This window comes from Leucopleurus acutus, assembly GCF_964270905.1.
Source record: "Leucopleurus acutus genome assembly, chromosome: 3".
In the NCBI taxonomy this organism is placed as follows: domain Eukaryota; kingdom Metazoa; phylum Chordata; class Mammalia; order Artiodactyla; family Delphinidae; genus Leucopleurus; species Leucopleurus acutus.
Window position 1 is genome coordinate 41,737,473 of NC_139145.1, and position 24,792 is coordinate 41,762,264.

At 39.7% G+C, this 24,792-nt stretch overlaps 1 protein-coding gene across 11 annotated transcripts in view; it reads left to right on the forward strand.

The window, feature by feature from the left end:
* Window positions 1-24,792, forward strand: part of EBF1 (EBF transcription factor 1) — a gene marked incomplete at its 3' end in the record, with an annotated part of 392,977 nt that overhangs the window by 22,015 nt on the left and 346,170 nt on the right. For 10 of the 11 annotated variants that reach the window (XM_082836741.1, XM_082836739.1, XM_082836746.1 and 7 more), the window contains exon 6: window positions 3,081-3,149. The exons of the other annotated variant lie outside the window; for it this stretch is intronic. In XM_082836741.1, the coding sequence (XP_082692867.1) occupies window positions 3,081-3,149 (69 nt within the window). The remainder of the gene's footprint in view (window positions 1-3,080; window positions 3,150-24,792) is intronic. 11 annotated transcript variants of the gene reach the window in all.

A 24,792-nucleotide genomic window follows, 5' to 3' on the forward strand; every position in this document is an offset into this window, starting at 1 on the left:
GATAAATGACCTCCAGCCCTTAGTCTGTTTTCCTTTCTTCGTTATTCCTATTTTATTCCTATTCTATTAGTCCTATACACTTCTGTTCTTCGCATCTGCTTTTTTCCCTGGGTCCCTTGGGGCACAGCAGAGAGGGGTGGTTCTCACTTAGGCTGTGCTTCGATTCAGCTGGCTGCACTCCAGGGCATTTTTATTTTAAGGGGATGAAGACAGTGCTTAAGGCACAGGGCATATCTGAGGCCCAGCGTGGCCCTTGCTTGGGGAGGTGGTCTGGTGTATGGGGTGGGATGGAGGTGAACGTTCCTTTCCTCAGCAGTGTCTGCTCAGAGGGTCAGCTTGGCTTCCTGTATCTGCTACCTTCCTATTTTCTTGGATTGTATTTTCCCCAGTACATTACATTCATTCATGAAGTCGTCCAATCCACCAACCAATATTTGAGCTTCTCTATTCTGTCCCAGGCCTTATGCTACTCATTAGGTAAATAAAATTGACAGTGTGTTCCTTTATGAAGCATATGAGTTAGTAGGGGAGGGGGTGAGAGGAGACAGTGACAAAAAAAAATGCAAATATATATGTAAGTATATAATTTGCTTTGTGTTTCATGCCCTGAAAGGAAAAACCAGAGGAACCTATCAAGTGTCAGGGCTAGCTTCTCTGAGGAAGGAAGAAGCTTAGAGGCTGAGGCCCAAAGAGGGGGTAGAGGCTGGCTAACCAGGCAGGGCTTGGATGAAGAGCAGTCCAGGCCTGGAGGCCTGCCCAGACCTGGGCCTGAGGTCAGACTGAGCATGGCCCATTAGAGAGATTGAAATTGGCCAGTGAGGCTGCAGCTTGGCAAGTTGGAGGAGAGTGACAGGAGACTGGGAGGTGGTCTGGCCATAGATGTATTCTCAGTGTGGTGGGAAGCCATTAAAAGGTCTTGGGCGGTGAAGTGACACAGTCCAGTTGACATTTTGAAAAGATCACTGTGGCTGTCATGGGGGAGGTGAAGAGTAGACACAGAGAGACCAGGTGGGAGGCCACTGCAGGAGTTAAAGCGAGAAAGTGAAAGTGACTCAGATGAGGGTGATGGCAGTGAGGAGGGAGAGAATCACATTGTCTTGAGATGTAGATTCTAGTCTGAAATTATCATCAGGTGAGTTGGAAGAGTCCCTGGAAGGCATTCAGTCCAGGCAGGACAATGGTGAGGGTTTGACCAATGGGGATTTGCCCAGTCGCTGTTTTGAAAAAGAAAGGAACAAATGGAAAATAGAAAGGAGAAACAGGCCTTCCCATGCATTGCTTTTATCCCTGGGAAAAGACCTGGGCTCTGTCCCTGGGCTGCTCTTGGAGATCTGAGCCCTCACACTTAGAGGTGGCTACCACAATCGCCCCATTTTACACATGAGGAAACTAAGACTCCAGGAGGTGGAATACCTTGCTCCAGCTGCCACAAGCCACTCGGATTCCAGAGTCGGTGTGCTTAACCACTGTGCTCTTCTGGCAAAGCCCTTGAGATGTAGGTGCAGGGGAGTAGAGTTCAGGGAGGATGGAGTTTAGTTTGTAAATTATTATTTTCTTTTGTATGCATTTCAAAGACTGTACTCCTCATTCCCTTGTTTCTTCATCTTAGGTATTGGGATCCTTTGCACTTTCTATCCCCAAAGTACTAGTATAGCAGAACTCAGGCCTGGAGGAAATAGTTTCCTCTAAATCAGAAAAGGAAAGGCTCTTAAGGGAGTGGCATGGTTTTTAGCTGGGGCTTTGACAAAGGAGATACAATTCTTGCTGTTGTTTTCTGAAGATACGAGAAGCAAATCGAATGAGCACCAAATATGGAAGCTGATTCTCTTTTCAGAGAGATAGTTACAGCCAGAAGAGAGACTTCCTAACTTTGCTGAAAGACTCCCTGTGCAGGCATATATTTCTGGGTCCTGAAAATGAAGTTCAGTGTTTGTTTCTCTCTAGCAGCTCTCTAAATTTAGGCTCTATGATTCACTAAGTCGAATGAGTCTGTGTGTATGTTTGTGTGCGTGCGTGCTTGTGTAAGCGAGAGGGAGAAAAGTGCATATTTTATTTGTAGTGCAAGGCAATGTATAATGCTTGGATAACTCCCTCACCTCCTTGACTGATCAAATACGTGCTTTTATAGTGTGCCCTTGGGTATAGACTGGCCAGTGGACACATTTCTTATTTGCAAACAAGTCTCAGATGGATAGTTTTCCATTGACCATGGGTAGTTTTCAAAAACCCTAATTTTTCACTTTTTAGAAGCATCTCAGGTTAAGAAAAAACTGTCAACTTTAAGATCACACATGGGGTGGGATTTTGATGGTAGGTGCTTTTCTTGCCCACGTCTGCCTTTTCTGACCTAATAAAGAGTGTCCATTGCCAGGCTTTTGCCAGGCTTTGGAGCAACTGTCCTAAACGCTTCCAGGAAACTTGCACAGTGACCAGAGCAGGGCACAAAAGCCAGAGGATGTGTGGATATCTATTTTCTTTTATCTTGCCTCTTTGTCTCGATTATTGTGTTGTACTTTTATTCTTACATTCTGAACATGGTTCAAAAGCAAACAGTTACAGTTTTAGGATTTGGGGAAGGTTGTGGTTGACGGAAACGTCTCCCATAAAAGAGGAAGGAGAAGAAAAAGGAATCCATTTAATACAAAATGACTGGAGGGGGAGAAATCACTCATACCTCATTATTGACGCGTTCCACACAATTAGTGTGATCTTGAGGGAAGAGTGTTTAAGCCACCCACAACCCTGAATATTCTCATTGGGTAGATGTAATAATAATGCATTTCACAGTGAACTCTTCCAATCCTGCGGGCAGTGATGGGAAGACCCCATCTTAGGGCTGTCAGTCCTCGCTCTGTGGGAGTCCCTCTCCCTCCCTCCTTTGTGCAGGGAGAGGTTAAGCCTGGCCATTAACCCATAGGTGACCCAAATAGAACGTTCTGTCTCAGGGATCCGTTGATTGCCAGGTATGGCTTTGTGGTAATTCTAGCATTTGCAACCCAGCAATTTGAACCTTCTGTCTGCCTAAATGATGATTTTACATGGTAATGGTTGTACTAAATCCTCTTGCTTTTGCTCCATAGCCGCTGTTGTGACAAGAAAAGCTGTGGCAACCGAAATGAGACTCCCTCAGATCCAGTGATAATTGACAGGTAGGGACCGCTCTACTTTCTCTCGGTTCTTTTTCCTCATTATAATGAAACACCTGTCTTGCGTGGCTCATGGGTGAGGGTTAGGAAGGCATGTGGCCGAAATTTGCCTGTTGGTCATGACTTCAGCTGCGCCGAGCTATTGCGATTCCTGGGAAAGCCATATGGGATGTTCTTTGGAGGCCTGTTTTCTTGGATTGCTCCAGTTTTGTGTCTGATTCACGCTCCTAAAGGCATATTTTCTTCTTTCTTGCCTTTCTGTGGCTCAGTCCTCACGCTGTGCCAGGAAGCTTCAGAAATAAAATAATAATAGTTTGTGATTTATGAAATGTGGTTGGGTGCTTATAAATATTTAACTTTTATTTGAAAAATGTTTGAATCATTATCACTTTTAGCTACAGTAGTTCTGTTGGACGCAATCCATCTACATTTTAAGGTTTTATTTATGCATAAAAGCAGTTTTAAAGAGATCTGTGAACCAAGATTTTCTACAGTAATTTCCCGTGTTTGATTGTAGCTCACGCTGCCTTGTAGTTGATTAATTTATCCTGCTTGTCTTAATTATTGTGTTTTTAAACAGATCCATATTACTAATCTGACATGACCAAGTAAATCACTGTAGAACAATAAATCTGTTTTAGTTGTTCGGCGCAATTTTGAGTCAGTGTGTGCACAGATTATGCAAAGTTGCATTCCAAATATTCGTTTTATATTTTAATTATTGAAATTCATTGTATGGAAACATGTATGGTAAACCATTTGTTACATAGCATTACTCATTGGGAGTTAAATGGCCTGGAAGGTTTATAGATACTGTCAGTTGTCAGCTAGGACAAGAGCTAGCACCCCCCGTTAGCTGGAAGAGTCTTGCAGGTAAGACTGACTGATCCCTCATTGAGGAAATCAACAGCTGAACAAAAGTCCCTTTTGGGGTTTGGTAATAATGATTTTTGACACCTCCCCCCTGCCCCGCCCACCCATCTGTCTTTCCAATTCTTTACTCTTTGGAGGCTTGCTCTGTCATTTTTCAGTTGACTGAAAAAGTGTTTGCTTTGCTGTAATTTGTGACAAAACATCGGTTGTTGATTTTGACTTATGTGATTCTTCAGGCTTAAAGCCAATTTTGCCAAGTAGCTTTATAAAACTTACATTTCAATCAGATAGTTTACCTAAATATCTTTCACTAATACTCACCAAAGACATATATCTTTGCTTGATAAGTGAGGATTAATATCTTTGATTCAAAGTTTAAAACATCAACGGTTTAGTGTGTAATGAAGTTGTGTGCTGCCTGTAGAATTAGCATAGCATGTTTATCTACAAAAGCAGACATGCCATTATGTAATTTCTTTTTTCTGCAATGGCAGATAAATCTTCAAATGAATAAGATAAAAAATAAATATAACCTTTGTTGTTTGTTTCACTTAAATACCTCTCTTCAAAATGCCATTGGTTATTTTAAGCAGATTTTACTCTTCTATCAAAAAGAAAGTGTTCTGATCAAAGGACCAGCCCAAATATTCCCCCAAACTTTGAAACTATCAACATTCGGTTCTGCCACACGGTTTCTTTTGGTTCAGATGATAAGAACCTTACTTTGCCACCCGCAATGAAAACACTTTTTTTTTTGCTTTTGAATGGGTTAAGCTTTTAAGTTCTTCGTTTGGTTTTAAGCCGTGACTCTGATATAGAAGGTTGATATGACTGTGGTTTGAATAACATTTGATTTTGACCTGTTTCTGTGGGTTGCGATGGCATAAGAAACTTGACTCAGCAGCGCTGTAATTAGCCCGGCCCGTGTTTTTGAAACAGGATTGTGTTACCTGGATTGCATTAGTGTGGCTTCTATTGTTGCCGCCTTGCATCTGTCCCAGTAGGGTACTTAAAACCTTTTCTTGGCTGGGGTAGTTCAAACAATTTAGGCAAAATAAGTATGCACTTTATACTGTCGGTGGCTTTAGAGATATTACTCATGACATTTATCCTTTTCATTTTTTCTTTTTTGGTTTGACAAAGTAGAAAACGGTGTTAGCCAATCTTGGTCTCTTAAGAGAAGGATACTTGAAAAACGGCTGAAACCCAGGGTATCTGCATGAGTCCCAACATATGTTTATTTGCTGGCTGTTGCCACTGTCTCCCGTGAACCGTCTTTTCAAGCAGTGATGCCAGCTGATATGCACAAACCCATTTAGCTATTTTTATTTGCATCTGAGTTTTCAGAATTTATTTGTCCTTCAGTCTGCCAAAGGTTTTAAAAGCTCCAGTCCTGTCTGTGCTGATATGTGAAACTTCCATTTTTAACAACAAGCGAAGAGAATAACAACAGGAAAAGAACTTACACAGGGAAGGGCAAAATAGAAAAGATTTTTCAATTCCATAAAATTGCTGCAAAGGAAAAAAAAATGATGACAACCGTGTTTGAATTTCATACTTTCCAATTTGATTCTATATTACCGATTGCATAATATCTGTGTTACGTGCTTAGGGTTTGATTTGCTTTCAGATTTATGGATGCGAATCCCTGCACATTTTGTAAAAATAGGTTATGGGGCCTGCATTCAGTAGCAATAGTAACTGTTTTTACAAGATGCATACAATGTGCAATTATAGAGCTGAGGGTACAGGCAATCCTTGTGTTAGGATTTAGCATAGGTTTAACACGCAGTCACCTTTTGGGCACCAATAATTTTTAGTTCCCTTTGCTTGTCCTTCGGATTTTGGAAGAACAGTGCTATTTTTATCAGTCAAAAGACTTTTAGCAGTGGTTATTCAGGAAAACTATTTATAGGATTGATAGAAGAGGCTTTCTGGTCATACGGCAATGGTACAGGGTAAGCTATTTCTGTGTTAAATTTTGGCTGTATCTTTTGCTGCCGGTGATTTGGGGACATCAGGTCGGCATACTCTATCAAAAAAGTGAAATTAACAAAATCAGCATTTATATACTGTGATTTAGAAAATGTGTTTCTACTTTCTTCTTTTATATTAGCGTGCGACAAAGTAAGAAAAATATGACCCCAGCTCTTTTTACGATTGTGACAATTTGTCAAGTCACTTCAAACGAGTTTGGAGGAAAATTTCTGTAAATGTACAAAGTGGGCATGTGGAGTTGACTGCCAGGTTGTTTTTCTGCCTAATGCCAAATGGCTTGATTGAGAATTATAAAAATCCAGGCTGTGCCCAATGATCTAGATATCTGGGCTGTGTAGACATGGGAAAAGTCAAATGTGTTATGTTTAATACCTGATGACCAGGAACTAATAACAGCAAATTTCATTATCGTTGAGGTAAAGGGCTATGTGTGGTAATTATTGTTAAAGTAAAAAGCAAAAAATGACTTGCAGTTATTGGATTAAGGTGGAGATTGATTTAACATATTCGCGTAGCAACTCATATTTGAATTTAAAAGGTTTGCAATAAAATTCGTGTTTAGAAATTGAATAAATTGTAGTTTTATTAAAACACTGGATATCCTTGTGTCCTAACCTTTTTCATAGGAGTTATCTTAGTTCAATAAATAAAACCTCATTAGGCTATTCCCATTTCAACGAGTTTATTAAATTTTGCAGGAGTAATTAGCATAAGCTGGGCTAATTTTTCTGGAAGACTAATGAGGGAGGTTCTTAATTAGGTTTACTTTGTAAGAATCAGAAAAGATGATAATGACAAAAGTCACATAGGGTAGTCTGAATTGGGAACCCAGTTTTTCTGAATTCATAAAAAAACTTCCATTTTCTATGTGGAAACTTATTTATAAATGCTTGAACTGAATATATTAAGTGTGCAGACTGTTATTCCTTATCTAGTTAGTTAGGATTACTGTGCATTCTAGATTTGCTTCACAAAACTCTTTATTTTCCTTTGAGCAATGACATGGATGAATACAGATGGTCTTAACAAAAACATTTCTTTCTCCGAAGTATGCTATAGGATTCCTTTCACATAGAGCCCTAAAGTTTCCGGCCAGATTTGTGTCACTCACTTCCAGTAGGACAGGATAGGGGATGGCTCAATACTTGTTTGTTTGTTTGTTTGTTTCAATTTAAGATCAGTGTGATTGATGAAATAGTTGGATCACTAAATAAAGGGAGAAAATAAGAGCCCAATTCTTCATTTCTTTGTGCTGTGGATCATGAGAATTGACAAGTGGACTGTTTTCTTTTAATAGATAGAAATAATAAAGGATGAAATTCCTCCTCAAATTATCTTCTCCTGTCTTGTGTGAATTTAGACATAGTCCTTTCGGGATATAATGTGGCCTGAGTAACTGGAGAGTTTTGGGTCCCTCACGGCCAATATTAAAAACATGGATTTTTAAAGCCTGCCAACTAATATCCTTGTAAAGATTTTGGGTTTGCTTAGTGCAGCTTTAACAGATTTGTCTTTCTTTTCCATTTATAGGAATCTCTGTATCTACATTTGAGATGTAAGCCCTGACATGCAACATTTAAAAAAAAATACATGAGTTTTGTAACATGAAGAATTTAGCCTGTTCGGAATTAGCTCTTTAGGCCACACTTACCCAGGGGTCTCCTAAAAAGAGAAAAAGAAGTGTATATTTGTCTTTTTCTAGGATTTTCTAAAGATCTTTCACAACTCAATCACTTTCACCTAGGTGACACTAAATGTGTTTTCTTTACGATTGTTGTCTGAAATAGAATGTTCAGGAGTGAAAATATTGGAATGGCCATTTTACCTGTTGAATTACATCAGGGTTGTTCAGAGAAACAATTTTATTTACGATCCATTCTTCATCTAAGAGGTTTAAATGCTGTAATAGGACTTTTCAGAAAAGCGCAGTGTTGTCTTATCACCAAGCTAAGTTCTCGATTAAATCGATCCTGATGTGTTTATGTAACATATATATTCATTTGTATAATAGGAAAACAATAGTAAAACTTCAGAATTAGAATATAATTGAGGTTTATTTTTAAACATTGAGCAGGGTGGGCTATATTCTAATTCCTATATGTACAATCCTAAAATGGTGAAGGCATCAGGTTCCCTCGACAGTAAATGATTTCCCTGTCCTTTATAATCAAACTTAAATCTAAAAAATCACTAAAAGTTTTTCCTTTATTTTCTGTAAAAAAAGTCCTCAACTAACATGAACATAAACATCCTTTTATTAAAGTTGCAGATGAGGCTTTTAGTCAGAGTTTCATGGCTTTATTTCATTGACCTTTCAACTCATTATTTTGGTCTTCATCAGTTTTTAGAAGGACCAACCACTAAACATAATCACTCTGCAAGGTGCACAGACAGCTATCTAGGGCTCAAGGAACCAGAGGTATCAATGCATTTCTCAGATTTCTGATATGACTTTTATATTGCCTGATTTCCTAACTTTGAATGCTCCATTAAAATAAAAGGAGGAGGAATTCACCCTTTAAAATTGCCGCAGGCAGGATAATTGCTGTCCTCTTGGTTGGTTTGAGAGGTTTGTGTTTTTCCAAAAGTGCAAAGGCAGCGCTGACCCAGCGCTGAGCGTGAATTTATGGTTGTTTATTAATCCTACCGTATTTAAACATTTGTTTTCTCAGTGGGAATTCATATGTGATTATTAGCGATGAGACTTATGTGAGAGACTATCATTCTAAATTTTATCACATATCAAATAACACCGTTCTGAATATGAGATGAGCCTGTATACTTGTGTGCAGTTTGCTACCGTGATAAGAAAATAATGAATACAAAGAAAAAAGAACATAACGAATACAATCAGCTAATAGCAGTCTATATTCCATTTGCTATCAGCTGTTCCCAAATACACAACCAGAATACATTCAGATGGATTGCAAATATGCTGACAATATATCATAATGCAAAGTAGTTTTACATGGTATAATACTACTGCAGACACCGTATAATGAACAACAGTGGTTTTCCTGTAAAGGAAATAATGGCAGCAACTTCCAAGAAATGTATTTAACGGAGCTTCAGAGAATCAGCAGCGCATATGTGTAACTGGCCTGGGTGTCAGCCCATGGTGTGGGTTTTAAATCCCATGTCATCATAACTTTGTTTTTGTAACAGTTCTGGAAAAATACAGAAAAGCAGTACAAACTCCTCTGTGTGTCATCTAACAACTTTGCACAGTTTGTGATGAGAATATATCATTATATTAAATATGCTTTTACTTTTCTAAAATAAATTGCTTAGAATGGGGAAAAAAACCCAAATCCCTCCCCAAATGCAACTCTCCATTGATAAATTTTACTTGTTTTTCCTTACTGCCGGCACCTGACCAAACTCTTTAATAAAAATTGACCAGATTTTAAAAACTCTGTTTAGAGGCCCATGCATATAAAGAGATGGCATTTTGGTCTTTTTAATTTGCATCAGGTATTATCTGAAATAGACCATTAATTTTTCCTTCTCTCTCCTCCCACCATCTCATCCCTCCCTTTACAAACCGTGTAATTGTATACCATCCTGGACAATATAAAAGTGACCTAAATACTCCAATTGCAATCAGTGAAATATGGTGAACAGTACAGGTTTGTCTTTGGTTGCTTGCTGCCTTTAAAGGTGTGTGTAGATGGAGATAAATCTCCCTCGCAAACTCTTTCTCCAGTTACAAGCTTTTGTCCAGAGGTAAATGAAGGTTTTAACGTTACAGTACTTATTGTAATAGAATTTTAATTGCCTTAACCCTGCTAATGTGTGAAGCTGAGTGTGTGTGTGTGTGTTTGTGTGTGTGTGTGTGTATTTTTCATGAGGAGGGGAATCAAGCCAAAAAAAAACCCTGCATATTTTTCATGGGGGGAGAGGGGGTCACATATGGTAAATGATGCAAACTTAATGAAACTGGTTCTGGGGAAGAGAATGCCATTGGTGTTTCATCCATGTAATGTATATTCCACTTTCAGTGGGAACAGAGTGATCCTCAGTGTGCTTTGGGGATTTTTATTTTTGAAGGTGAAGTGCTTGGTTCCAGGTCCAAACTTGCCTCCAAACCCTACTTGGAAAGATGTAACTAGACAAGCTGGCAAATTATAGAGCTTGATCCCACACAATAACCTCTAAAATGGCACTCGGTAACTATACCATCCTGCTAACTGTTTGAGGCACAATAGTTTTGTAATATAATATAAAGTAATAGTGTTAGCCAACACATCTTTAATAAGATATTGTTCGTGCCTTTGCCATATGCTACAGAGCAGCCTCTCACTCGGTGGGCCTTTTGATTCCTCTCAATAAGATTATTTCAAATACTCTAATCCTGAATCATTGACATGAATACAAAAGCCTAGTGACATCTAATAGATGCCTCTTAGCTTTGCTTTTCCTCTTGTTCCTTTCCTTTTTCTTCTCTTTTTACCTGACAAAAAGCTTATAGACACTTGGGCTCTGTCTCTCAGTAGCAGCATGGGGGGGGGCTCCTCATGAGATATAAAGGAGGAAAAAGGACTGACAGAGGCCCGATAAGCTACAGAGTGAAGGGCCATAGATTAAAAGTAAATGCCAGTAAATCCTACCCTGTACACTTAACTTGTCCTTTTATTGTTTTCTTTAACACTTTCCATGCCAGGAGAGGGAAAAAAGAGAAAATAATAATCACATTGCACATGTCCATTTTTAATCTGGACACGGTCACTATACGTATCGTATAGTGTTTTGGCAAGATTCTCAAATTTTGGTTCATGTCAATGTTATGGTGGTTTACAAAAATGCCCCTTTAATCAATATCAGGACTCCCTCAAGAACTTTTTTTTTTTGCTCATTTGCTGCTTGATTGACCAAATATTGATACTATGTATGTCTGGTGGGTCAGTGGGTGAGTAGGTCAGAAGAGCCCTTCTGTAGGGTATGAACACTCATGACATGGCATTTCCAAGTTGAAGTAACGTTTTCTTTTCTTTTTATTTTATTCATTTATTTAATTTTTGGCTGCATTGGGCCTTCGCTGCTGCACGCGGGTTTTCTCTAGTTGCTGAGAGCGGGGGCTACTCTTTGTTGTGGTGCGCGGGCTTCTCATTGCGGTGGCCTCTCTTGTTGCGGAGCACGGGCTCTAGGCGTGCAGGCTCAGTAGTTGTGGCTCGCGGGCTCTAGAACGCAGGCTCAGTAGTTGCAGCGCACGGGCTTAGTTGCTTCATGGCATGTGGGATCTTCCGGGACCAGGGCTCGACCCTGTGTCCCCTGCATTGGCAGGCGGATGCTTAACCACTGCGCCACCAGGGAAGCCCTTTCTTTTCTTTTTTAATCAATGAATTGGAAATGATCAAAGTGAAAGATCAGGATATCTTGTTCCATGATGGTAGCTGATGCTTTTTTGTGTGACCTTGCTCCCTGCTGTGCCCCAAGCGTTGCCTGCGCTGGAAGGTGCCTTCTACACAGGCTGGAGGTGAGACTGAGGCAGCAGAGTGCAGGCAGAAAACTTGGCTAATGGTCAGAGGTTGTTTGCCCTCCACCTTCCTAAAGCAACCATGATTTGACTAAAGCTTTTTCTTTTTTTTTTTTTCTGTCGAAAGGTCAGACTATCATGCTACTTGCAATTTATTTATCATTGTTCAATAGAACAATAACTTCCCCGTATTTTGAATGTGCTTTCCATTCATTAGTATTCTGATCTGTTAGTAGTATCTTAAGGCATCATTTCTGATAGTCTTGGATGCACTATTGGTTGAAGTCCCCTCACAAAAGGAAAAGTTAGTTTGAAGAACCCTGGACCTGTGTCAGGTTTGGTTCCTCTCACATGCACACACACACACACACACACACACACACTTGTTACAAAGACAAAAACAAAGATGAAAAATGAGATGTCTCTTTTTTATTTATTAGGAAGTTCTTTAGAAAAGAAAGTTGGTTAAGAGTTATCTTTGAAGCTATTACAATGTTGAAAACTGTGTTTCGCTACACGGTCTTTTTTTCTTAAAGCCAGATTCTAATCTCAGGTGTATGGCGTACATCTCAGAATATCTTTCAAAAAATTGAGTACTTCTTTCTGTGGCTATAGGAGTGGGAATGTCCTCTTCTGGCCATCCGGCATGTTTTCTTGAAGACCAGCATCTGAATCCTGGCCTGTGAGCACCTTAAAACAAAAGAAACAAAATCCCTGACCATTGTGAATTTAATAGTAACTTACATCTGAATGGAACTTGCAAAGTTATTGGTGGCCTTTAAGGTGTAGTATTTCAGAGAGTTCTCTTCACACAAATGTTAGGGCACAAATTAACTCCATTTTACACATATGTAAACTGAGGCACACAGCTGAAGGAACTTTATTAGTGACAAAGCAAGTGATTAGAAAATCGGTGTCCTAGCTCTCAGCCTGATCTTTTTCCTTTTCAATTGCACAGCTGAAATAAAATACTGTTTTTAGTATTTCATGTAGCCTCATTTATTTTTCTTGGAATCCACATTTCATCCTTTCCATGAATTAATCTAAACCTTTTTACCTAAACAGTTTTCTAGTATATCTGGCACTTAACTTCTGGGATTAAAAATAATAGTAATAATATAACATAAATTGTTGTACTCATTGCTAGAGCAATATTTGAGTTCTTGTGTCCTCATTTAATTTTTTTTTTTGCGGTACGCGGGCCTCTCACTGTTGTGGCCTCTCCCATTGTGGAGCACAGGCTCCGGACGTGCAGGCTCAGCGGCCATGGCTCACGGGCCCAGCCGCTCCGCGGCATGTGGGATCTTCCCGGACCCGGGCACGAACCCGCGTCCCCTGCATCGGCAGGCAGACTCTCAACCACGGTGCCACCAGGGAAGCCCTGTCCTCATTTAATTTGATGAGTAAACCACTGTGTGTTTCACTAGGGGAGAAAACAGGCACTAATCCAAAGAGAAAACTGGGAAAAGGCAGAGTATAATGGAAAAGGCCTAGAATTTGGAGCCCATTGGCAGAAAATCAGATTCCTCCACCATTAATTCCCAATACCTGAGCCTCATGGGGTTCAATTTTTTTCATCTTTGAAATGGGAAAATCATCTCAATTTTGAAGAATTGTGTGGGTTAAAATACCTAGCACAGAGTTCGGCATATATTAGGTGCTTGAAATCAGGCAGCTCTTGCAATGTGAGTATAATATATTCCATGTGGATTGTTATTCTTAATGTGATGATTGCCATGGTACTTTCTAATAAGCAAAATTACCTTACTGAAGTTTATCATGGTGACTCAGTCCTTTTGGTGAGGAGTTACTCATTTTTTTTCTTTCCACAAATATTAATTTAGCGTCTACTATATGCCATGCACTGTCTTCAGGGTTGGGGATAAAACAGTGAATAAGACACACATGGTTCCTGCCCTCATGGAGCTTTTAGTGCCTCAGAGTTGAAAAAAAGAAAATTGGAATAGTAAGTGTAGAAAAGAATATATTGATTTTTTTAAATAAAATAGGAGAATGTTATTTCAGATAGATAGAGATCATGGTGCAGAGGAAAAATATCCCTGGGTTCAAAGTTGCCTGTTAGCTCTTACTCAGTGGTATTGAACTTGGGCAAACTCCGTGGTTTTATTGCACTCCTCTGAGGCAGTCTACACATTGGTTAAGACCACAGGCTGTGGAGTCAGACTGCCTGGGATCAAATCAGACTGCTCTGCCAGTGATAACTTCGGGCTGCGGTCAGATCGCCTCACTTCTTTAAGCACCAGTTTCTTCATCTGTAAGACCAGGATAGGAGTAGTAGTTCCTACTTTATAGGGTTGTGGTGAGGAATAAGTAGATAATGCATGGAGAGCACTTAGCACAATGCCTGGCACATAAATCACATTCAATAGAAGGTGGCTGTTATTTTTTTAAAAAAGGGCTGGAATGAAAAGATCTCTAAGATGCTTTCCAGCTATGAAATTCTGATTTGAGTTCCCTCTGGTATTGCTGAGGCTGATAAACTCTTTAGGAGGTAGACTGTAAACCCCAGCGGGCAGTGGTTTGCGTGTATTGGTTGCTGCTGTATCCCAAGCACTGAGCACATTTGCCTCACTGCTGTGTAGCAGGTGCTTAGAGTATGTTTTTGTGAAATGAAAGAATGGAACTAGAAATGGAGTTGTTGAATCTGGTGGTCTCATCTCTCTGCCTAAAGACAGGCTTGTTATAACTACACAATAAAGTGAAAAGGCACTGCCATTAAAGAATGATGAGAAACAGAAAATGTAAGATAAAATATTAAATTTGTTACATTTAAAAATGTTAATCTTCACACGATTACCATGCAAATCCTCTCATTGCCTGTTTAACTGATCAAGTAAATCACAGAGCAGACAAGTGAAAACCCCTGCTGTTGACATTCGCACAAAGCACATTTTCAAGAATATATTCTGTTAACTAGTATGTCTGTTACACACGATAATGTGAATTTAACACACACGCGCGCATGCACACACACACACACACACGGTATCCTTTGCAAGCAAGCAGATTTCAGAGAGTTTGGGGGGAAAGCTTTATTTTTGTGTAGCAACTTGGTAATCTCCCATTATTATATCAAATGTGAAATCAGTGTTAGGTAACGTGTTTCAGCAGTGCCTTTGTTTTATATGACGTTAGAAGACTTAAGAGTTCACTGTTTTTTCTTTCAGGCAGGTATAATATTGATGTGCTACTCTGGTGATTGAAGGGTTAATGAATGTCCCCCCTCCCTCCAACGGCCCCCCCCCCGTCCCCCCCCTCAATCCCATCATGTGCCTGGTTGACTCTGAAAGAAGGGGCTTGAAGTTGCCCACAGGGCATCCCTTTTCCCAGCCTTCTCCAAGGCCACCTGGGCAGATGGGAGCTTGCCTCCTGTCCTTAGGACACAAAATCCAATCAGGCGCTGTGTCTGCTGGTCTCCCTGACCTGTGTGCGAGCTGGGAAGAGGGGGAAGAAGCAGAGGCCATTCACTGTTTGATAGGCTGCATCTTTGTGGCTTTGGGGGCTCCTGCGCATTCTTGAGGAAGGAAGTTCTCCCTTATTTTCAAGATAAGGTGTCATTCATGAGAGCAATGTGCTGAACTAATCAGGTTAATTGGGAGGCCCCGGATTGTCCCTATTGAGCCCCTCTCTTCTTCCTGTTAAAGGCAGATAGTGCAGACAGATAGATTACACATATTTTAGTTTTCCTCAAGCCCATGAAATCTGTAGGCGTTCGGGGAACGTAGCTTCAGTCGAGTGTCATTCAGGCTATCAGACTGTCGGAGCATGGGTTCTTATAGAGCAGCACAGTATTAAAACAAAACACAAAAAATAAGCTCTTCAAAGGTCTGATCTCTTTTTTGTTTTCTCTTAATGTTGAAGTAATGTCAGTGTTTCAGATCAGCCGGAATGACTATTTGTTCTAGAATCCAGATGGATTCCTCCCCGACTATTTTATTTAAGATTGAAACTTAAAAAACAAAATCTCATCGTGATATGCCATCATTGACAAGGAGTTTCTCCGCCTGTGTTTCGATTCTTCGGCGTCCAAGCCGGACACTGGGGGCTGTGGCCCTGACTAATGGCATCTCAGCCTCCCCTTGGAGCTGCAGCATGGAGAGAAAAGAGAGCTGCTTCCACCGGATTCCGTGAAGGGCGGGGATCCCTCCTCCTCCTTCCCCACTCCAGATGATTTGTCATAGTTTAATTTTAAACACTGTCATTGACTATTCTTTCTTTCAATCCCACCTCTTTCCTCCTTTTTTTTTTTTCTTGGAAGTTCCAGGAATGACTTTAATTATCTCCACAATCAAATTCTCATTGCTGCCTCTGTGAAAGTGTGTAGTCATAGATGGCAGGGATTATTTTCTTTAGCACTTGGGGATAGAGAAACCGGTTGTTTCAAAATGAGAACCAGCTGCTTCCACAGAGCCCTATTTAATGGGGAGCCACTTTGTACACAAACCTTCACTCAGGTCGGTCATTACGCCAAGCCCCAAATCAGCAGTGTTTGGTGTATCACCCTTTATTAAATGTCGACCGAGGAGTGATTTAGCCAATAAGATAATAATAATAATAATTTTTAAAAAAACACACCCCGTGTCTTTAATTTGCTTCTGCCGAACGAACACTTGGATTTAGAAGGAGCACATCTCAAACTTCCTCCTATGGTAATTATACTGTATACTAGTTTACCACTTCTCATAGATGGCGTGTGTGTGCGTGCGTGCGTGCGTGCGTGTGTGTGTGTGTGTGTGTGTGTAACTTTAACCCTCTCTAAATCTAGAAAATAAAATTAAGCTCCTCTTTCAACATAATCTTTCATTTGACAAGCACAGTAGATAGATGAAAGGTAGATAGCCAAGTTGTGGGTCCCATTAACAGAACCAATTGGAGGGCAGAGATAACCACTATTATCAAACATCTTTTATGCCATCCTGTAAAATAACGATGAGGGTGATATGCCATTATATATTTTGCTGTCTTTCTAGCTTGTAGAAATTGGTTTGTTGTCATACCATGTTAATCTCTAGCAGCACCAGATTCGATTTGAAATAAGGAAAGTACTTTCACAGTTAACTGTACAAAATACTTTTGAAGCATACAAAGAAGGGAAAAAAAAGCATAAAAGACACGTAAAACCACAGTAGATATTCACTTATGGGAATGATTTGTTTTTGAACCTGGGTTGCATTTTTATAAGATAACCTAATTTTGGGGCTGCAACATTTATTAAATCAGGGTTTGAATGATTAAAAAAAAAAGAGCAGCTTCATAAACATTTTTAAAAATCTAGTTTAACCAAATTTTGTCTTACAAAAGTGAGAGATTACTTTGCATTATTAATAAAAATATATGGCTACTTAAAAAAATTATAACATGCTTTTAAAAATTTTTACATTGACATTAACACAATAAAATAATGTGAAAAAAGGACAAAAATTTAGAAATTTATTCTCACAGGGAGTTTGATCTGTAAGCTGAACACTGATATATATGCTTTTACTTGTTTTATTTGTAGGATTTCCATATTGAAACATAGTTTGTGGAAAATCTTACCTAATGATTTTTTAATTTCTTTGTTTACCAACTACTTTGATTATGTAATATCCCCTTAGTTCAAACTGTAATTCTATTGTATATTTCCTCTATCTGTATTTTTTAAAAATTCTGTGGGTTTTTTTAATATAAAAAACAAATAACTGTTATATTTCCAGTCACTCAAATTTGAACTGAATTTTACTTCCTGTTTCAAAGGTCAGGGCAGGCTGACCTCAACAGCAGTGTGGAGGCTGCTGAATTATTCATATCATTGACTTTGTGTCAGCTTCCACATTTGTGGAGAGGGATGTTTTATTCATTTATCTCATTTAGGGTTCTTCTCTGCACCTGTTTCTACCATTAAGTACCCTGTAATTTGCATTTGATGCTAATTTAGTTTCATATCAGCCTGGTCCCCCCTTGTTAATTTAATTTTCTAAGACCCTTTTCATTACAGTAGAACTGTTTTCCTCTTTAAAGCAAACATCTATACAAGTAATTGTATAAACTGCCTTTTAAATAATATCTTTTAGAAGATTCCATCGTTTAATTCCTTAATTCCTATAATTAGCCATGGTTTGATTAATGTTTCAAAGGGTTAAATTAAAATGCAGAATTACTCAAATGCATGCTTGAATAATTTCTTATATACAGTAGTGTTAGTGTTTCGGTACTCTTCCTGATCATTCTCAGAACAGTACGTCTTAACAGCAGTAATTTTCTTTATTTAGAGTTCTGTTTAGTTTACTAATAGTAGTTTCTTTCAGATCACGGTGTTCTCAACATTTCTTGTGAGGTGTTAGTTTTTTCTTTCATCAAATTGCTGATAGACAGTGGCTTAAAAATGTTCCTGCAACATTAATAATGACATAACCCAGATAATCAGGGTGGAATTAGCTCTGATTCCTTGACATGTCATGGAAGTCTGGTATACTGAATTTCAGGAAACTGTGTTACATTTCATGTCTGTTTCTCCTTTTCCCAAGTCTTTTTATTTCTGTCTGCTGCTCAGAGTAGATTGCCTGGGAATGTCTCAGTTTCCCAGACCCGGTAGTTTTAGCAAGCTTTTGTTTGTATCTACAAGTACCCACTGGGCTTCATTTGCCACCTAGATATTGTAGAAATTAGACGTAAGTTGTTTGAGGGGGGCTGACTGAAATGGCGACTACTGTGGTCAGAGTGGCCATGTTCTTTGCGTGTCCATTGGGGATTTGGAGGTCATATAAGCCAGGTATGCAGCCCCGCCAGTCTGGGAAGAAGAAACTTTACCTCAGTCCTTTCCCTGTAACTGTTTGTAAGATCCTTGACACAAACATGGCAGTATTCCTTATATTTGTAAGGTCCTTGACACAAACATGGCAGTATTCCTTGACACAAACATGGCAGTATTCCTTATAGAGGTGGGAATTTAAAACGGGGTATGAACTATGAAATCAAATTCTAAGGTACACGGAAATGGCAGAGAAGGAAAATTTGTGACAGGGGCTGAATGTTACTAAGAAATTAGCCCAAGCTCTACAGTGGCCCTTCACAAATCCACTGGGTTGGATTAGTTTTATCTCTTGCTGGTATTCTCCGGGGATGCCAAATGGTGTAGATGCTTTGGGTTCCAGGAGGATTTCAGGTCTATTGAAACTGGAGTTTGAAGGTGGCTTCTCTTGTTCTCTCAGTTATAAATGATTCTGGGGACTCCCACAAACAACTTTGTAATTTGTGGAGAAGTGAAAAGAAATCTCTGTTTTCTAGTAGACAGCTTCACCTGTCTGGTTTCAAGAAGGGCTGTGGGTAGACTGTTTCCCAAGGGTCCCCTTCAGTTGGGGACATGTCGGGTATGCACCATCACTATGAATTTTTTGCATCCTATGGTGTATTAAGCTTGCTTTATGTTCTGCTGATGGGCCTAAAATAACGTGAGAATTTCCAGCAATGAAATGCAGGATCTTTATTCATTAGCAAACATGTAGTTACTGACTCCCTCCCCTTTCCCCTGCCCCATTTAGATATCCTTTGTAGTTTGGGCAAGTCTGTGAGCTCCACCAGAAATGTCTCCTTGAGGTTTGATTAAACAGCCGGGTTTAAAAACAATAAGGAGTATTTGCAGAGCTCTTAAGATGGCAGGCAAGGTTTTCCCACCCAACTCTGGCTGATGCTGGGAATTCTACTGTTAGAGCCTCATCCTTTTAGCTAAGAGCTTTTGATCTTTACTAAGACATATATAACTTTGGGAAGGCTAACACTTTAATTCTATCACTCATTTACCTCTCTGAGGGAATGAAAGAAAAATTTTACATGGGTTTGGCTGTTTTCAGTTTACGTTCCTACTCTTTGGCCTACATCATTTTAGTTCCCATGGCAACCCTGTGAGATACGCAGGGGGTTTTGTACCCATTTCCTGGAGATGGAGAATGAATAGTTTAGCTTCATCAAGCTAATCAATAAGCTACCCAGGTCTCAAGGGCAGGTCTTCTGAGGAATCCAGGTTGTTGTAGGAAGAGACGAGGTTTCTATCTGAGCTGAATGAACTCTCAGAGATTACAGTCCAGTCCCTTCATTTTACAGATGAGAAAGCTGGGGGCAAGAGAAGCTCAGTAACGTTGCCCAGAGATCTAATTAGCCTCAGAGCCAGGACCTTAAGCCAAGTCCCTGGCTCTGATTCCAGTGGCTTTTCTGCTACTACCCTGGGCCATCTGGGTCCTGCTCTGCTCTCCATTTTACCTTGTGGGAGATCAGCCTCAGGGAAGTGTATAAGTTGTATTTTCTGGATTTGGGTCCAAGGAAACCTGTGAGCTCGGTATCTCCAACAAGGCCCAGCATGGCGCACCACACATACAAGGAGCACGTGTTAAATTGTTTCTAAGAAATTATAACAGTCATGGGGAGGAGGAAGCACAGAATATCCCATCATATTATATTATTTATTTTTTAAAAACTCACATATTCATTTGCAACTGTGCTTGTTCATGCTATGTCATAACACTATGCAAAAATAGCATTTTCTGTTTATATTTCATCAATAGTCATCTTTCAGCAGGAATTTTAGAAAAGTTCTTTCTATTCTAGCTGTCTCACCGTGAGCAGTTGTCTCTATTATCTTTGTCTGGAAGGTACTGACATACATAAATATAGAACTTGGCAATTTTCAAAGTAAGTCCTAATTTAAAAATTATCTTATATTTAAACCTAAACAAATTTAATAAACTGTCCTTTCCAGAAATAATAATAAAGGAAATGCATTGTTATAGAATATAATTCGGAAGAAATCTTAGTGAAAGGGGAAAAAAAAGGACATTGAACTTCTCCCTGCTCAAAACTCCCTTTGTGTAGAGTGTTGCCTGAGCAGGTTTGTCACACCTTTTGAACTGCCAAGGAGGGGCAGAAGTCTGGGATGTGATGCTGAGAGAGACAAGTAGCCCCTGACATAGTCTGAAGCCGAGCTGCCAGAGAGTAATTCCAAAAGGCAAAGGGGGATTCACCTGGTAAGCTGGGGGTGAGGGGTGGGTAATCAGCAGCTTTTGTACTTCTTCAAGATATGGGGGAAAGGAGGAAGCAAAAAATAGCTCAGCCTCTGAATTCTACGCCTATCTGGCCTGCATAAATGATTGGGCTGATTTGGAAGCATTTTAGGTTTTCTGTCTTGGTTCAGCTCTGTGACTGCATGTAGCCAAGAGCTATGTCTTTCTTTCCTGCATCCACTATCTGGTTATTTAGGGTGCATGCCCTAGTTTAAAAAAGATGAAAAAAGATATATCTTCTTTTCTTGTTCCCAAATTATCATAAACAAAAAAGCTGGATTTGCTTGTGCTCCCAAATATTTGGATGTTGGAACCCAGAAATAGTATTCCTGCTAAACCTATTAAAAATTGTTTCACTATGGAGTGTATTCTTGTTTTCATTCACAGAGGTGACGAGGACAAACACCCATTGATTTCATTGACCTCAAATAGGGAAAACGAACCAGCATGTTAATTTATTCACTAAATGTTCATGAAGCATCTACTGTCTGACATAAATTGTAGCCCCCATCCCTGAGTGGGGACTGCCCTGGAGGTACCATGTGACACTTACGGGGCACTCACTTATTAGAGACATTGCATTCAGTGTAGAATCCCTTTCCCTTTTCCAGATCACCACCAGTTCCATTGAATCATTCATCTTTCTCCTGCCTCCACCTGGCCCCCTGCCCCATTCCCAATGTAAGATTTGAAGTAATTCATTATACATCAGATTCAGTGTAGGTTAATGCCCTACTGTGCTGATTTTTGATCTTCAAGATACCCAAATTCAAGAATGTCCTTCTGTTATGAGCCAGCATGCTTTGGTTCTATTATAGGCCTGGTAAGTTAACTCACTCATGCTGAAGTAGGATTTTTCAGTTATGATGAAAATGAGAAGCAACCTGGTATAGAATGCTGGACCAGGGCAGAAGAGACCTGGTTTTTAATACTGCCTCTGCTGTTTTTTAGATATGTGAGCCTCAGCAAGTCTCTTAGCTTCTCTGGGTTTCAGTTTTCCCATTTATAAAATGAGAGAATCGGACACTTAGGATCTTTAAGATTCCTTCTCTCTCAATGGTTCTAATCCTCTATACTCCTATAACTCTGGTCACTTCTTATATGTAACATTGAACAGTAGCCTGTTATTAAACATTTGCTTGGGCATCACTTACTATACTACAAATAGCAACCTCAGAATTAAACAACCAGCAGTGTTCTCAACCAACTTTTATTCCTCCTTTATTACCTTGGTCCAGGTATCAGCTAGGTGATAAGAAGGTAAGGCAGTAAGCACAGCCCGCATCTATTGCTAAGATTTATATTAAGGCAGGCGGCTTTGGGGTGAGGTCTTCAGATGATGTACCTTACAAGGCTAATTGAGTTGGTATATTTAAATTTATTGGTAGCGTAACTTGGGCAAGATGGGGAAGGGATCTAGTAAAATGAAAGCTGTGGGCTTGTAAAATGTGAGGCACGTGGACAGACACTTTCGTCTACGTGAGATAGTAACCAGCAGAAGCTGCCTATAGGACATCCCAGAGCGGTCTAACCGGATTCTTCTGGTTTAGACTTGGCTTCCAGGTGAAGCCGACTAAATGTTGGTATATGTATGAAGATATATGATGAGTTGTTGCACATAGCACATGCTCATGCAATAATTGTTCATTGTCAGCATATATGTACTTTTGGGGAGGATAATGTCCTTTAAGGCCAAATAACTCTGAGTATCTTTAGAATGAAGCTATGAAATTATATGCTCTGCCAGTATCCTGTGCTTGTATATGAGAATACAGTGGATATCCCTTAAGCTTAAAGAAATCAGAATCTCACAAAATGTCAAAAACAACTTTTTTGGGGTCATTATGTGCAGAGATAAGAGACTGAGAAACAAACTTTGTTCAGGATAGGAACAAGATTCCATATATCTATAGCTATTTTTAAATGTGAAATTCTTGAATCCTTTCATAGAAACATTGTAATATTTTGACAGAACCTCAAGGAAACAAACTTGTGAGTCCCATGGATAATGACTTCCTGAGAATTCCAGGTACAGAATAGGCCCTCTCAGGCTTTCCTGTTTTTTGTTTGCTTTCCTTCATTTCTTATTTTATGTCTAATAAACCTTTACCTTAAGCAAGATCAATTGTTAAACCAACTACAGAGCTAAAGTATAGAATATTAATTCTATAGTAATGCCCTATAAAAACCAAAAGAAATAAGACTATTAAAAGAAATCCATATGCCTCTGGAATTTTTATTTAAGTTTATATTAGCAATAATGACCTTGGTTCCAGGGAATTCAGTAACGATTAATGACCAGCAAGGGGTCACTGGCCCCATGGTGCTTTGGGCCAACAATCCCTTCCAGCATGGACAAGAACCGGTCATTTATCCCAAGGAAGTGCCCCGAGGTGAGGTCCTTATCCTTTGCCATCTGATTATAATTTAACCTCAGCTTTCAAAGGGCCCCGAGGAGCAAAGATACAATGGGTCCATGCTTTCAGATTTTTAAAGCGTTTGTTTTTGCCATGCAATTCATAGTTGAGTATCATTGAATGGAGTTGTCAAGAAAGGTTGATAATTATGTTCCTTTCTTTCTGGGGTGTGTGTACTCATTTTCTGTGTCCATATCTGCTGGCTTTTAATGGTGTAGAAAGCATCTGTGTATATTCTTATACGCGCGCGTGCGCGTGTGTGTGTGTGTGTGTGTGTGTGAGAGAGAGGGGGGGGAGAGAGAGAGGGAGAGGGAAAGAGAGAGCTGTTGAAACACTCAATGAAGTATAAACAGTATAAAATAAAATTTAGGCTACAGGAACCTTCAGTCAAATAAGTTTTATTTGCCGCTTGGCAAGGATGTAGTTCTGTAATATGTAGAATATGAGACTAGAGGCAGAGTAAAATTAGTCTTTTCCTGGGGTACAGATGACCGGAGGCATGGTGACTGGCATTGGCTTTTACATGTTCTATGTGTTATTGTTGCAATTCCTATAATTACTGTTGATGATGGTGATGATAATAGCTAACCCTTATTAAGCTACATATTTGCTAAGTATTCTCTCATTCAGTCCTTACAGTAACTCTATGTTGGGAGTATTTTTATTTCCCCCCATTTTATAGATGAGGAAACTAGGCTTCTGAGAGGTTAAATAACTCGCCCAAGGTCACCATAGCTATTAAGTGGTAGAGCCGGGATGCCAGCCCTGCTGTGTCAGACCCCAAAGATCAGGGTCTTAATCATGACACCATTCTACCTCTATTTAAAAACTAACATTTCCATTTTCTGAGTGCAGCCTTTAATATATTCATTTAGGCAAATTTCCGTCTTTTGCTGGCATAATCACTATTCCTTTTGTTGGTCATCGCTCCCCTGGGCTTCCCTCAAACATGGTCAGAGGTGCCCTGGACTTTTTAAAGATGGAAGAAAGGCCACATGGCCCTGCATAATTTGACCGAGACAGCTGTGCAGTTGGTTGTCTCATTTAAATTACAACCACAGAAAAGATGTGCCAAGCTTCATTGACACAAGGCTGAGGGCAGGAACACAAAACGGTTTCCTGAACCTGCGCTGGGTTACTGCCAAAGGTAAGCAGGCACGCTCAGCAGGGTCTCATGGACCACTGAAGAGGCAGCAAGCTTCACTAAAACAATTATCCCTCCCTGGGCCTTTTCTAAAGGTTTGCAGCTCCAAATTCTCAGGGTAAAGGATCTTCTGGCTCTTAATTCTAGCTTGGAATGGCTGACCCAGGCAGGGCTTGAAGACAATTTGTCTGAGAGTTAGGGAGAAAAACAAAGATATGAGATTTAAAAGATTGGTGTTGCAAAGTATCATCCTGACAGGCTGTGGCTCAGATTTAGAGAAACCCCAAACTGATTTGCTGAAGGCTGAATGCAGAACCTTGTAACCACAGACCACGGAGGCATTCATGAGACCTGCCAAGCCTACTTTTAATACAGAATCTGGTACAAAGTTTCATGTGTGTATTTTTGGTGTTTTTCTGCATCTTTTGGAGTTGAGTCTGATAGTCCAAATGGTATCTTTCATGTGCAGTATTTCCCTCTTTGCTTTGAGATAGTTTAGGAGCTTTCCAGGGCTGTGAAACAATAAATCTATATCTACGGGATATATGATTTCTTCTTTTTTCGGTGGAATTTTTACATAGTATATTTTTCCCGGTTAAATATATATATATATGTGTGTGTGTGTATATATATATATATTTTTTTTTTTTTTTTTTTACGATACGCAGGCCTCTCACCGCTGTGG